This window comes from Channa argus, chromosome 24 (genome assembly GCF_033026475.1).
Source record: "Channa argus isolate prfri chromosome 24, Channa argus male v1.0, whole genome shotgun sequence".
Taxonomy (NCBI): domain Eukaryota; kingdom Metazoa; phylum Chordata; class Actinopteri; order Anabantiformes; family Channidae; genus Channa; species Channa argus.
The window spans coordinates 2073115-2088637 of NC_090220.1; the positions used below are offsets into that span (position 1 = coordinate 2073115).

The 15523-nt window shown below is 40.0% G+C and overlaps 1 protein-coding gene across 3 annotated transcripts in view; it reads left to right on the top strand.

Moving 5' to 3' along the window:
• mtus2a (microtubule associated tumor suppressor candidate 2a) overlaps nt 1-15494 on the top strand; it is a 38283-nt gene extending 22789 nt beyond the window's left edge. For 2 of the 3 annotated variants that reach the window (XM_067494502.1, XM_067494503.1), the window contains exons 5-16: nt 2514-2678; nt 5463-5561; nt 7922-8103; nt 8190-8315; nt 9184-9250; nt 9698-9912; nt 10006-10111; nt 10208-10281; nt 10532-10630; nt 10811-10930; nt 11048-11148; nt 11262-15494. In XM_067494502.1, coding sequence (XP_067350603.1) covers nt 2514-2678; nt 5463-5561; nt 7922-8103; nt 8190-8315; nt 9184-9250; nt 9698-9912; nt 10006-10111; nt 10208-10281; nt 10532-10630; nt 10811-10930; nt 11048-11148; nt 11262-11691 — 1784 coding nt within the window. In that variant the 3' untranslated portion in view covers nt 11692-15494. The remainder of the gene's footprint in view (nt 1-2513; nt 2679-5462; nt 5562-7921; nt 8104-8189; nt 8316-9183; nt 9251-9697; nt 9913-10005; nt 10112-10207; nt 10282-10531; nt 10631-10810; nt 10931-11047; nt 11149-11261) is intronic. The other variant, XM_067494504.1, reaches the window with a different exon arrangement.
• The last annotated feature ends 29 nt before the right edge of the window (nt 15495-15523 follow it).

The window sequence follows — 15523 nt, forward strand, 5'->3', positions numbered from 1 at the left end:
GAATATTTCTTTTGCAGAAATTAAAAGTACTAGTTCTCATACAGCTAACGTGCAGCTACATTGCCATTTTGCCCAGTTAACACACAGAGAATGCACATGGCTGAATTTTATGTGGCCAGTTTAATCTCTGTTTCCTGCTACGTTTGTGTGTAAGAGTTCTGATAGAGTCAGCATTATTCTACTGACATTAGTTGTGCTGTGAGGGGCGACTTGCTCCAATAAAATGGCCTCCCACTGAGCGAGGAAACCTGCTGTCTTTTATTCTCAGCTATTTTCATGTGCTCATGGTCCCTTTTTAATATCGTTGGTATTTTCCATTCATTTTATAATATGCCAAGCTTGCTGCCAGCTCTATCACGGCACCATCCATTTCTTCTTCTTCGTAACTCTTTTTATATCCTTTTGTTTGCTCCCTCTTGATCCCGTAAGGCCATTCTTCCTTCTCCCTGTCCTCCTCACGCTCTGTTATCCATCATCGGCTGGCATTTGGCCAATCAGTGATGCACATCAGCTTGCTCTTACCGTTGATGAAATGCATGTTTTTCTCTCGCTTTGTTTTAGAATTCCACTTTTACCCTTTTACCATTCACACCATTCTTCAGTTTAATTTCTTCCCCTCTCTGCAAATGATTCTGGGAATTTATTCATACTTGACCCATGACTAATGAGGACATCTCATATCAACTGACTAATTGGTCTGTGTCAAGTATGAAGCTAAGCGCCATCAAAAGCATTTGAAGTTAATGCCAAATAGCTTTTTTATGTACATAAATATTGGATTTGTGAGTTACACATAAGTCATATTTATCTTCAAACTCATTAATTATAAGATGTTGACAGCAGCAATTAAGTGCAGACCTGTGCTTTGTCCAGATCCACATCTGGCCTAGACACACTGCCAGTGCCCTTCACCGGATTAATGAGAAGGAAATACTGTAAACAGCCTCACTAATCAACTCCTGGAGGAGCTTTGGGACTGAGAGGTGTATCACTAGTATGGTGATGTATGTGCACACAGCTGTGGGAGGTCATAAACAGAAGCATCCTTACATGTGATATATTTACTGTAAGTGTGTGTGTGTGTGTGTGTGCATGTTCAGTTTTTAAGGATTTAATGAAAATGCTTGTGGAGAGATTTTCATATTGATGCTGCACCATTAATACTGTTGTGTTACTGTGACTAACATAACAAAAACGCATTGTGTTTGTAATTCATATGATCAATTACACAAAATAAGGGCAATTACCAATTACTGATGTTTCTTTGATATATTAAACTCAATTTAATTTAATTACTCATTACTGTAAATTCTTATTCGTTAGTCTTACTTTAACAAAGCATGCAAACCGATTTGGACTGGAATTGTATTTCTACTTACAAATGCTTATTAAGTGTAATATACATACAATTTAGTTTACGCAACAACAAAAAAAACAGTGTACAGTACTTAAAAATGTACCTATGGTGTACTCATAACTCAGTACTCAGAATTATTATTTCAAACAAAGTCATTTCAAGTTCACTCCAGTTCCCTCACAGTCGTTCCATCTAAGAACACTTCTTTTGTCAATTAGCTGTAATTATCTAGTGCTCATATCAGTACCACCTTAGTGTGAAATGTTCTTATACTCTACTGCATAAATGTGAAATATATTTTATTTGTAGAAATGCACTTTTGGAAAATGTAAGTTAGCTTCACTCAAAAAACAATGAGTAAGGTTTTTTTTTCGCCCTGCAATTATCTCTAACCTAAAGAAAACTAATACAAAGTGCATATTGTTGATAACTGATTAAAGTTAACAAAAAAAAAATCAAAGTTGGGATTACTATTGGATTTTACAGTGTACTTGGTTACTCGATGCAGTACCTGACTATATGTTTTAAAGTCAATTCCCTTTGTGTCATAAAAATAATTCTCTTTCTTTCCCTGCCACACCAGCTTTTAATTCATCACATTTTCTAAAATGTACAAATCTATGGACATGCAGAGAGATGCAAGAACATGGCTTAATGTCCACTTCGTGTCCTCTTATATTCCTGTTTGTTACAGGCAAATCTGTTGGGTCATTATTGATCGGAGTGATAGAGATAAGCAGATTATGCACAGATTGTGACAGTGCAAACGATTCACTACTCATTTGATAGATTATAGCGGCACTATAGGCCAGGCTGAGTGGCTGATGCGAGAGTGTGTATTGTATTTTCTTGTGTATGTATCCCCTGAAGTGTCCCTGTGTAGAAATGTGTGTTTGTGTGTGCAGGTGTACTGCTGCAGGTTAACAAAAAAAAAGATTGAGAGCAGCAGCAGGGCAGCCCATTTCTCAGCCCACTGAACCTAAATTCATACTTAACACAGCCCCATCAGACCGTAAAAAACCAATATGTGATCATAAAAAGAAGGAAAAGCCAGCAATTCAGACGCAGCACATCACAGAGGGAGGCTGAAGATTTACCCTCGCACCCACTGAAGTAAAAAGAAGATATAAATAAAGTGTAATCCTTTATATTCCAGGTCTGAGTGTGAGCGAGGATCCTCCTCTTCACAGGGTGACCACCAGCCCTCCAACAGCAGACCACCAGAGAGGGGCACCATGTCGCAGTAGCAGCCTTCAGCCACCTTTCACCCCAGCCTTGCCTCGGCGCTACCTGCCTCCTCAGCCAAGAAGCTCCCCTGGAGGTCAGTAGAAGTTTTTGTAGGAAGCGCCATGATTTGGAGGTGTTTGTTTTGTCCACAGAGTTAAAATAGTGTGTAGGTCTATGTAGATACAGTCACACTGAGAAATCCACTTGGACAGTCAAAGAAAGTCAAAAACTCCACCACTGAGCGACTCAGGAGGTGGAGCAATTGTCCACCAATCCCAGGTTGGTCACTTAGCACACTAAACCCCAGATTAGTTGCTCTTGGAGGGTGCAGGCCATCAGTGTGAGTGTGACTGCGACTGGGGGAACGAGGAGCAGTGTAAATCGCTTTGGGTACCAGTAAGATAGAAAGGCACCATATAGGTGCGGACCATATACCATTTTACTTTTGTCCACTCTCTGCCTCTTTGTAGCACATAACTAAGCCCAAGCTCCTGCTCTCTGAGGTTGCTGAAAGTCATTCAGGAAATGCTGGAAGCCACAAGCCTAACAATTCACTTACAGAAAGTTTTGACCTGTAAGAAATGTTCATTTTAATCATTTATCAAGTGTGCTCCTGTTTGTTAACGCGGGATTTCCTCACGTCCTAGAAAATATGATAATGCTAAGATCCAAGAGCTAAAAATACCACTATGGCTTTTAAAGTTGCTAATAAATGATAAATTTGTCAGGTCACGCTTGTCTATTCCAGTGAGAGGAAGCTCACTAGAAGTGATGCTTTTCACACATTGTTGTAATTTCACACACCAGAAGCCCTATAGTAGGACACTTTGTCACCTGTCTTAAACTTTTATACAATACAATAAAGGCCACAAAACCTGCAATATTTGCGGTCGAAGATAATACTGTGGTTTCAAAACCAAGCACACAGACAGCTCAAAGATAGATGCCACTGCTGTGTTGTTGCTGTATTGCTTTTTCTTGTCTGTGTGTTAAGGATGCAGAGACAGTTTCTGTGGAAAAAATGAATCGGACGTGGTTTTCAGAGGGCCTGAGCTGATTTTGAATGTGCTATAAATTATAAATGAGAAACACAGTACATGAGGAGTCCCTGTTATCTGTGTGTTAGTTTATCTTTCTGTCTGTCACAGATCCCGATCTGTTCTACTGAGCTCCTGAAAGCTTATGGCAAAAATAGCCCCGCAGACCTGACAGCAAGCTGTAACCTGAGCCTCACATCTATACGTGTAGAGTGCAACAAAATGGTCTTGCTCCATTATCATAATAATTCTATTCTTTAAATGTGTTGTCTTTAATTAGTTCATAAAAAAATATTCCGCAATTCTCTGTTTCAACAAAAGAGGGCAAGAGAATCATTGACTGCTTTATGTCCTGTAGATTAAAGACAAAATCTGTGATCAATACAAAAGTGATATTTGAAACATCTGACTATGAATGTCACTCACAGATTAAAGGAAAAGTCTTGTAAATTACAGGGATAAATACCCGACTACTACAAAATAATTCAACTGAATGTATTAATACTAAGCACTCTGAGGTAACCAAGCCTTCGTAGATGCGCAAACAGGAAACTGCACAGAGAAAAGCTACGATCTGAGAATGCAGCTGCACCATCCCATTGATTTTATTTTCCACTGATCCATAGTTCATCTAAGTTACATTTTGATCCCATAGATTCTGGCCACTAGGAGCCATGTCTGATGGCATAGCAACGTATGATCCAGACTGAAATCACTACACTGGATCATTTTGAAGAAACTACTGACTTTTTTGTGTTGCTTGCAGAATGTGGTGTGTTTAGGGCTTATCAGCAAATGTTAGCATGCGAACAGACTAAACGATGATGGTCAACATTGCCAATATTGTTGCCACCCACATGCGGACTTGTTACATTATAGTATCTGCTGTTAAAACTTTGCACTCCATGTTTGAAATAGTCGGGCTGGATTTGTGAACAGTGGTGTGGCACTGCGTTTGTATATTGGCAGTAATCAGTCACTCTGGGAGCCAAGTTTGCATCTTTCACACACACACACACACGCGAACACACATTCACAGTGTCTCTGCAGGTTTAGAGCGTCTCTCATGGGTTATATGGGGATTTGTTCAGGATCACTCATTACAGCTCTAATTAGTTTATTTTCAAAGCCTCTCTCCTCCTCTCGTCTCTGCTTCAGAACAAACTTCCTACTAACCCCCTGAAATCTTCTCTCTTTTTTATTGTCATCTGGTTTTTTTTTTTTTCTCCCACGTTTTTACCACTTTCAGATCACGTGCAACATACATTATTTCACATTTATGGCTTTAAATCCAGCTCTTTCTTGAACACCCACACACCTCACCAAGTGTCTACAAGATATGTAACATGACACACAAGAAAAACGTCATGAGCTCAGAAACAATATCAATTCATATTCTTCTTCTTGTCTGTCTTGGCTGCAAAGTGTGTCATGTCGTGGCAGAGCTACGGGGAGATGGGCACAGCTCCTCTAGCATGTTCTGCCTCTCTTTCACCCAGAGTCCCGTGAGACATAGTTATTCTACACAGCAGGGAGGGAGGTAGCAGGAGATGAAAGCAGGATGATAACAGAAAGATTGAAAAAGTTAGGAGAGCAGAAAATCAGCAAAGAAATGGAAAAAGGGGGAAAATATAGAGTGTACATTTGAAAAAAACGTTGGTTTCATCCATAAGTGAGAAAGTTTGATTGACACTGTGTTATATAAAGTTCAGGTGTTCAGCTTTAACATGTTACGGCCGCATATGCTTTTTCATCTAACAGCCAAATGTCACTGTGTGCTTCTCTAATTGAAGTACATCACTTACCAAACCCCAATTGGTTGTGTTCTTATTCACTGATAGTTGGAAGGAAGGAGTTTCAGCGAAGTTTAGAGGTCACACGTTCCCTCCCATCCTCTCCAAAGAGGCTGGCGGTGGTTCCGCCTAAACCTCAGTCCCCAGGTGAGTTGTTTCCCTCATTACCAAAACATACCACAAATATTTTGTCTATTTTGTCTGATCACATATAAAAGGTTATGCAGTTATAATTCAGAGTGGAACAATGAATCAAGAGCACTGGATGTCTCTCTCTCTCTCTCTCTCTCTCTCTCTCTCTCTCTCTCTCACACACACACACACACACACACACACACACACACACACACAATGACACAGGACCAGAAAAGTTCCATCAAAAAGTGTCTTTCTCATCTCTCAGACATTTTTACTTAGCAAAGTCCAATAAATGCAGGTACTATGCTAATAACAATGACTCCATTCCATGTGCAGCTTTACTATAACTGTATGCAGCCCTTATTAAAGTTATGAGTTATGCGATAAATGGTCAGTTTCTCTCTCCTACTTCTCTTTTCACCTGATCATCTGCCTTTCTAGACCTTTTCAAAAGTGGTCTTTATGACCTGCATCTACCGACACCCACACACTTGCATCTATTTCAGATATGCATGTACTTCTGCCAGGATTTGATCCGTGCTGTCTAGACATTTCTTCTGCTTGGCTCTACAGTGGTAAAATATTTTTTTCAGAAACTGTAGAAGGCCTCCCCATCTCTTCTTGCAGAACTGATACACATCTTCTCCGGTTACATCTCTGTCTCTGCCCACTTAAGTATTTTCAATAAAGTGCCGCACTGCTACACTGGAGCATTATTCCTCTAGTTTTCTGGGGTTCATCTTGTGTTGCTGCTTTACTAGAAGTTGCTGTGGAAGTGCTGGCAAAATGTCAGTGTGTTATAATGACATTAAAATTCACCTTATGAATAACCCAACCTGAATACCTTTAACCACACCCTTTAAAAACACCCACTCTGCTCCCTGCATCACATTTTCTTCTCATTTCTGGCATCATTTTTTCACTCCCATCAACCCCCGCTGCTATCATCTGTATGCTGCTTTCGCACTGAGCCTCATAAAATCATTTAGTATTCACTATTCTCTCTCTAACCTCTCTAACCTCTCAGGCAGAGCCAACAGATGTCTAAGTCTCCCCTTATCCAAGTCCGGCAGGTGTTTGTGCTTGTATTTGTTACCTAGCTAGGACCAAATCATTTAATTTCCTAATAGAATTAAGTGAAGATAGAACATTTTGTCAGTGCTAACAAGTCAAGGCCTGGTTGAGGGCTGGACACATGATGTAATATTAAGGGATTTTTTTTTTATTTAAATTTTGAAAGATCTTTATTATAAGTTGCTATAAAAATGCTTTTGCAAATTCTAAGCTCTTATATTTCTCACTTACTGCCGAGAGGAATTCTTACATACATTTCCGATTAAATTTGCACATGTATGTTCACTTACCTGCTCTCTAATTTGCTGTTACACACTGACCAACTTCAATCTGTTGTCTCTCCACTCTCTGCTCCCATTTACCCGTGGGTCAGAGTACTCCCTTCATTTTATCTCAGCCTCCCTCCAACCAATCTCTCACTCATTACCTGGGACCCTACACCCCAAGCTCAGCCTCATGTTGTCATGGAAACCATTCTCCATGCTTCGGTAACCCTGAATTAGATGGTTGGGGCAGGTTGTGTGGAGCTGCAGTGATTTCAATATTTAGTGTGTAAATAGCCATGTTCACGTGTAGGTTTATTAGTCAGTCTGTACATGCAGGGGAACATGAAGATGGTGAATTTTAGAAGTTATTTTACTTCCATATATGCTGTGAAGTGATGCCGTGGGTCCCCACAGGCAACGACAAGGTGATTCACATAGAGGATAATTGTTCTGCCTGTATGTCAAGTGCAGCTCATTGCTCACCTACTCAAGGAAAAATGGCTTTCATGTATTTGTGTCTGCCTGGCCCCTACATTACCTCCATCAATAATAAACCAAGCCTTTGCATGAATGTGCCTAATATCTTTACACAAACACAGTGCAAAGAATAAAGCAACAAACATATGTTTCAACAATCTTTATGTATTAATGCATACTGCAGCTCAATAATCTAATACTCATCACATTCAACAAGAGATTAAATGCCCCATTATGAGGAACACCAGACAGGGAATTACCCCAAGGCTTCCTTCCTATGGAAAAGATTCAATTAACTATACTATCATTTATCATGTGAACACAGTCATTAGTACAGGTCAAATCTCCTCTGATTTATCTCCTCATCAATGTCATTATCATAAATAAATGTGTCCAGTTTGATTTAAGAATTGGTACTAATTAATGAGTAATTATTGACATATAGGTGCATCAATAATATATTTATTTACAGGGTTTTTCTCATAAAACAAATTATCATTTGTTTCTTGTGGTTAATGTTATTCTATGCGTTGGTTCTTTCGCTGCCTACAGTCCAGTCTGGGCAGCGGCCCACAGCGGCAGTGGAAGGGTCAGCTCCCCTAGGGTTCGCTCGCCGTGTGGCCCCCCTAAGGCAGGAACAGCAGGAGAGCCTTCAGAGAGAGAAAGAGGAGGCTCAACAAAAAGAGAGAGAAATTAAGGCGGAGGAGAAACAGAAAGAAGAGCAAAGGGAGGAGGTGAGTTGTTAAGAAGAGTCTGTTACCATATGGAGTTTGCTCATTTGTGTTCTGTTTTATTCCTTCTTTTATGTTGTGCCACTTAGGTTCATAGGCTGCAGGGCCGCTGTGAGCAACAGGAGAGGCAGCTGAGAGCTCTAAGGGAAGAACTGAGGAGGACGTCCTTAGGTCTAGAGGCCTTCATCATCACTACTCAGCATTACTGTCTCAAGGTAGCCTGCTGGAATGAAATAGTGCCTCTGTTCAATGAAATTACTGTGGTAACAATGTTATCTAGCTCTAGAGAATTTGCCTAAAGTGGAGGATTATTCCTTGGTGGGCAGTACAAACCCTCATCATTGTTATCATTATCATTCTATCTATTTCCTCTACAGCACGGCCTCTGATTAAGATGTTGTAAAGGTTCATCTGTTCATCTATTCAAATTTACAACATACTATAGTATCTTTTTCATTTACCTGGAGCTTGGATTACAGAAAAGACAGTTACGCAGTAACTACACATAAACTTATGAACACATACAGTATCTAAATCTATGAGGTGAGATTCACTAACGAGCAGCACAATGGGCGATTCCAAAAGTGAGAAGGGTCTTCCAGAGTTCAGTGTGTCAATGTGAGCTGGTTTCATCCAGATGTCTTTGTTGGTGGAATAATTTAGATTCTGAGATGCCACAGCTGTATTATTGTTGCCAGGCTGTCAATGGACTGCCTGACTTCTGTATGGTCACAGTCTATGTGTTGTAATGACTGGCCGACTGTGCAGATCTCTATTTTGGTGTATTTGAGTAGATCTGAGCTCCCTCTGCTGGCATGTGTCTGACACATCAGCTGTAGCTGGTGATCAACAGCATTAAGTGCACACGGATTGTCCACAACATTATAACTACCAGGTCAGTTAATTGTTGTGACTGATCTTGTGCAGCACATGCAGTGTTGGAGGATTGAAAATTAAACCCTAATTGGAGCTCACAGAGCTGCTGGTGTGACCTAAAGGGTTTTAACCTTCTTACGTTGCCAAGCAGTTTACATCCACACTACACAATGGATTTTGTAAATTTACTATGTTTCCCCTTTTCAGAATAAAACTACAGAAGAAAATCAAATTAAACTGTCATTGGAAATGCAAAAGTTCAGAGAAGAAATGGGTGAGTATTTATTTAAACAAATTAAAACCCCATAATTCCAAGATCCCATGTAATCACAGGACTTTTTGCACCAGACATTTTCATAGTTTTGGACAATTAGGACAATTATGTTCTGTGCCATGCACATGCCATCCATGCCTTTACTTTCTCACTTTTCTGTTGCAGTGTTTTTTTTAACCAAATTCTCGCATTTAGCTTCTTTAACTTTATTTTTGTTTTTACATAAGTGCTTTTTTGGAATATCATCAATAAAAAAGAAGATAACTGTTCTGAAAGACAAAAAAACAAAAACAAACAAACAGCAGATTTAATAGTCTTTCGAAATAGACTAAATACAGTAAAATACTATATATCATACTGTATCAAATACAGTATTATAGAATTTGTTTTTTGTTTTTAAGTTGAATCAATCACAGCAATATAAGACAGACTGTACTCTATGCACAGCCTCCAACTCTGTGCGATGGGACAGACTCCAGCGAGAGAAGACAGCACTGGAGTTGACATTTGAGCGAGAGCTGCAGGAGCTGCAGCTGCAGCAGGAGGCAGAGCTGGCTGCGGTGGAGCAGGGGCTCAGGAAGTGTCACTCAGCAGAGACAGAACACCTCAAGGTGGATCATCGCTCAGAGATGGAAGAGCTGAGGACTCAGCAACAGGAACAGGTGAGACAAAGGCATCATGGGAAATGTATCTGCATTATGTTACGTCAGGTGAAATCTGATCTGTCATTAAAAGAGTGTGTGTTTGTGTTTCAGATAGAAGAGATGACTGTCAGCCACCAGGCAGCCATTCAGGACCTCAGAGACATGCATAACATCACCATGGCAACACTGCATGAGGAGCACGCCCGTACCATGAGAGGTTTCAGATCTTTTTTGAATAACACAGGATAACAATGGCCCTGCTGGAAACAAATCCAACTCTTCATCTTCTTTGTGTTTCTAAATCTGTGTGCAGACTTAAGGAAAGCTCATGAGCAACAGAAGGTGCTGCTAGAAGAAGATTTTGAGAAACTCCGACTTTCTTTGCAGGTAAAAAAACAACAACATAATGTTCTGATAAATTACACTTGAGTTCCAAAGTTTGCATCTCCTTTGATAAATTAATTCAATATTAACTTTAATGTTGACGGAACATGTCTACTAATATTTTGTTGATGAAATATAAATCTTTGTTTTACTCCTTTTGCCATTTCAAAGGGGGGATGCAAACTTTTGCACCCAGTTGTATTTTGATCGTGTGTTATGTGCACTAATCTCCATATTGTTTGTGCTTCTTCAGGATCAAGTGGATACTCTCACTTTTCAAAACCAGAGTCTAAGGGACAAAGCAAAACGGTTTGAGGAGGCTTTGAGGAGGAGTACAGATGAACAGATAGTTGTGAGTTTTCCCAAAAGAAAAAACACTGTACAGTAACCTACATCACAGTATATATCTAAAATACATAACAACGATGTAACAGGACATTATTTGCCACATATGTCTGTGTATATGTTTATAATAAATGGCTCCAGTTGGTCTTCAATCTAAAGTGCTGTTGTTCTACATTTTCTGCTTTAGGATGCTTTAGCTCCATACCAGCACATTGAGCAAGATCTGAAGAGCTTAAAAGAGGTTGTGGAAATGAAGAACCAACAGATACACCAGCAGGAGAGGAAGATCTCGGACTTGGAGAAAGTGGTAGGCTCAAAAAAGCCGTACTAATTCTGTATGACAACCACACTAGTCTGAATAAACGTAATGGAAGGTGTTTACGGTGAATGAAAGATTGTGCTGTGGCTGTGTTCTACTTTTGAGCAGGCCCAAAAGAACATGTTCCTCGAGGAGAAGGTCCATGTTCTGCAGCAGCAGAATGAAGATCTGAAGGCTCGTATCGAGATGAACCTGGCCTCATCCAGGTGAGACGCATTCACCTGGGACAGTATTATTCTGGAGTCTTGAGTGACACTGCATCGTCCCTGCTTTCTGCTGACATTATAACATTAGCTTCCTCCGGGTTTTTTCCCCACAGGCAACTGTCAGAGGAGAACGCCAACCTCCAGGAGTCTGTTGAGAAGGAGAGCACTGAGAAGAAGCGTCTGAGCCGGAACAACGAGGAGCTGCTGTGGCGTCTACAGACCAGTCCTCTCATGTCCCCAGCCTCCTCCCCACTGCACCGCTCCTTCTCTACCTCCCCCGTCCCCTCATCCCCATTCTTCTCCTCCTCACCTGGAGCAGGGTGCGACTCCCCCACGCACTGCCACGGCTGTTCTCAGCAGGCTTCGTATTCCTCCCCCTCCCACAGAGCTACCACCAATCAAAATCTTTCCCCAGGGCCAGCCACGCCCACTCACAGGGCAGCAACCAATCAGAATTACTCCCCAGGGCCAGATACACCCACGCACAGAGCATCGGCAAATCGCTGTAGCTCAACTGCGTTTTTCAGCTCTTTACAGAGATAAGCTCACATCATCCATCCGTTCATCCTTCGTCCTCTGCTTATCCAGAGTCTTGCCGTTGTGGCAGCACGTAAAGTTTTCCAGGTTTCCATCTCCCCAGCAATATTTTCCAGCTCCTCTGGCAGGATTTCTAGGCACTGCAGTGATATACATAAGCCCCCACAGCCTGTTCTGTCTGCCCCAGGATCTCCTAGCACCTGAATGTCTGAAAGCATCAGGCTCTGCATATTTTAATGTCCTTGATTTCCTGCTGTCTTTCTTCCTTGTCAATGTAAATGGCACTGTAGTACATGTTGGAGAAAAACAAGGAATGTGGACTCCAGTCGTCACAGGATATAACGGACACACAGTTCAGTCTGTGTTAAAGCACTGAGGTTACACACTCTTGTACCTGTCGCACATCAAAAACTGGTTGTGTCCATCATGAGCCAGCTTCAGTGCATAGCAGCTGTAAATGAAAACTAATTACAAATGACCGGACTCAGTTCTTTGGTTCTGATCTCAACTTGCGCTAATAGGGTTCGGTAGTCTAGAAAATGGGGATTGTATATACTGTATGATAATGACAGAGATAGTTTTGGTGTTCAGTTAAAACACCCCTGCGTGGGCAGTCACGAGTCCAGAAACTGAAAGAAATAAACACAAACTAGCACATTCATGTCACCGCAACACAACAGTCCTGTGTGTCAAATAAACAGCCATGTTCTTTATAAAATAAGCTACAATATATTCTCTCTCACTGGGATTCGTTTCTCGTAGTCACTTTGGTTTCAACAATGCATTGCAGTTTCTGAGAAATGAACTGAATTGACTTTTAACTGAAATACGTCCCCAACAAAGCGCCTTACACGCAGTCCCACCGTTTCACCAGCAGAGAACGAGCGACGTTGTATACAATGAGGAACTTTGTGTAAAAATTGGTTTGTAAATCAGAGAAAAATCATGTTTCACAGCATCCTCAAAGTGTTCAATATTTTGTAATTAGTTCGATGCTAAATGTTTTACTCGTGTGGGATGGCCATACTTGGAGGCCCAGCCATTTTACCTGCAAAATCTAGAAGACTTTATGCTCAAAGTCTTTCAAACCCTTGCCAGGTCTTCCTACTGTGTTTCGCCACATGAGCTACTCTTTACTATCAGATCCCTCAGGTCAACTTGCAAAAACTTTGTCTGCCATTTTGTACTTACCTCAGCGGGGATGTGCAGTCTGTTGTGTCTTTAGTTCAACAGCACCAACAAAACAATACACAGGTACCAGGGAGCTCAAAGCTAAGCGGGGAAATCTAGCACAGGAATCGTCGTGTTCATTGTTGCTGTGGATGGCTTTGAAATGTGATATTTATATCTCATTTATTTGTTACATGTTTTTTGCCAGTTAAGCAAGCATGTACTGTGAAAGTCTTCCAGTCTTAATGTGAAACTGATTATTGCTGTCATCTGTCTATTTATTACGCTTGGGCTTTGAAGGAAATGAATGGTGTTTGTCATTTGGAAAATTTAACCTGCTCTGCAGATCTTCTAACGTGCTGTCATCGCTTTCAATGAGATGTTCAGGAGACAGCCTTCTGATATGATTTGAGTCTATAAGCTATGTAGGTTTTAAAGGTATAGGATAACACTCTGTTTACCTCTTTGTGACATACTACTTTCTCAATCTTTCTAAACTTGAGTTAACCTCCAGGGGTTTGTTTACCTGAATGATTATTTTTAGTCTTTGATTATTGGATTCTAAACTTTTCCAAACTACACCAAATTCTGATATGTTGTTCAGGGAATTGTTTTCTAAATTTAGATTAGAAACACTTTCAATTTTCTTTTGTAAAGCTTCTCTGCATATCTATGTACACTCTGAATATATTTCTCAAGATAATTTTCCACTTATATAAAAAAACAATATATAAACCAACCTTTGTTATATAAAATGAGAATTATTTTATAGCATACAGTATGTCATAGCTGCCTCCTGTACTGTACTCCACTGACTTACATACCCCTCAGGGTATCATCTGGCTTTAAACAAGTCAACACTGAAAACAACAATATTATATAGTGTCATCTCAGTGATTTACTTGGACATTAACAAACCAAGCTGAAACCGTTCAGATTCCTGTAAATAAAAAGCCATTGAGAGGGGGGAGAGGTTGGTTGTTGGGAGTTGCAGCAACATTGCCATTGGGAGCATGGGTTAGGGTTTGCAACTAATGTAATATTGTAAAAAGTTAAGTAGATGCATGAGGCTGGGGACAGTAGCAAGGGTTGCTACCAGGCCTTGAAATCCCTTGCAGCAACCCTTGATCACTATTTCAGTCAAGTTACGAGTTTAGTAAATGTAACCTTTTACCAGCATGTAAAGGATTCGAGGTTGCCAGTTTTTCAGTAATAGACTTTTAGATAGATCTTTGATTGCTATACCAGCACTTTTGATGGCTGTGAAAAGTTAAAATATTCCTTTTCATGATTTTTTGTACGATGAGTGCACAGGGTTAAATGCTCTTAAAAGAATGTCAAGTGCAGCATAGGATTTGAGAAAAAATATCTCAATTGTCACTGATTTTATACTGACACTATTTGATGTTAAGAATGTCTTTGCATAACTCTCAATTGTAAGAACATACCAGTCAGAAAGTCACTGTGTTTTCAAAAGTTTAGGAGAACAGTTCACCTTTGCCATTGAATTATTCTTCAGGGTCATCCTAAAGGTCACTTTAGCTGCAAAAAAAACTACAGTCTACAAGGATGCAACAAAAAACTATTGTTTACAAGTGACTCCGGGAAGGTTCCTTAAACCTGGGGATGAAGTTTATTACTTTGGGTTATTTTCACAGTTTATTTCCGATCGGCTAAAACAAACTACACGACCACTTTTCTTCGTGTACCACAGCCGCAGTGTGTGATCGGGAAGACGCTACAACAATTTCTTTTCGGCTGCCACTTTGGGAAGAATTTCCATACATTTATGTCCGGGCACAATAACTACATGAGTAATATTGCTAACTACGTACATTGCTTTTAATATATCAGATATTAGGGTTATTTTAGAAATATATTTTAAATACAATTTGTAGTGTTGTTTCTTAAGTGCATAGAGGGGTCCAGCCACCAACAGGCTATGCTGTAAAGTTATCAATTTCATATTGAATTAATATTTCTCCTTTGAATAGACGTTAATTTCTAAATTATGAACTGGTATATTAACCCTTCAATGTGTCCTGTGGACATCTGTCTCACTTTGTGCTGAATGTAATGACTGCATTTTATACAAGTCATTCATGTGATTTTGTAGAAAGACCTCTTGTCTGACCACAATGTAGCAGCCATTTAATGTAGCACTTAGCTGAAACTCCCCGCAAGAAACATGGGTCATTTCTAAAATGTATTACGGATTAAAAGGTCCATGTTGCTATTTAAAGGTTGCGGCAAAGGTTCCATTGCTTTTAGCAGGAGAATTTAATTTGTGGAGATAAGCTACATATACAACACTTTCCCCATGTGAACTCCATCCAGAGACAAAGTTTACTGAATTAGCTGTGGAATTGATTGTATGTTTGAATGTAAATACATTTACAACATTAGATGTGTCTTAGTGCACTGAAAAAGTAATAGCATGTTTTTTTCTGTCTTTGCTGTTTCTCGCTCTCCCTTTCTCTTCTTTACCTCACTGCATTTGTGATGGTTCAAAATGTAACTGTAGCATAGGAGGCGTAGAGGACGAGAAATTAGATAATTCAACGTGCAATGTACACACAGTATGTTAATGATTTGTTTGTACTTTTTGGGAGAATACAGTATTAAAATATTCAATAAAGGTCATAGAATGTTCCTGTTCATTTAAAGT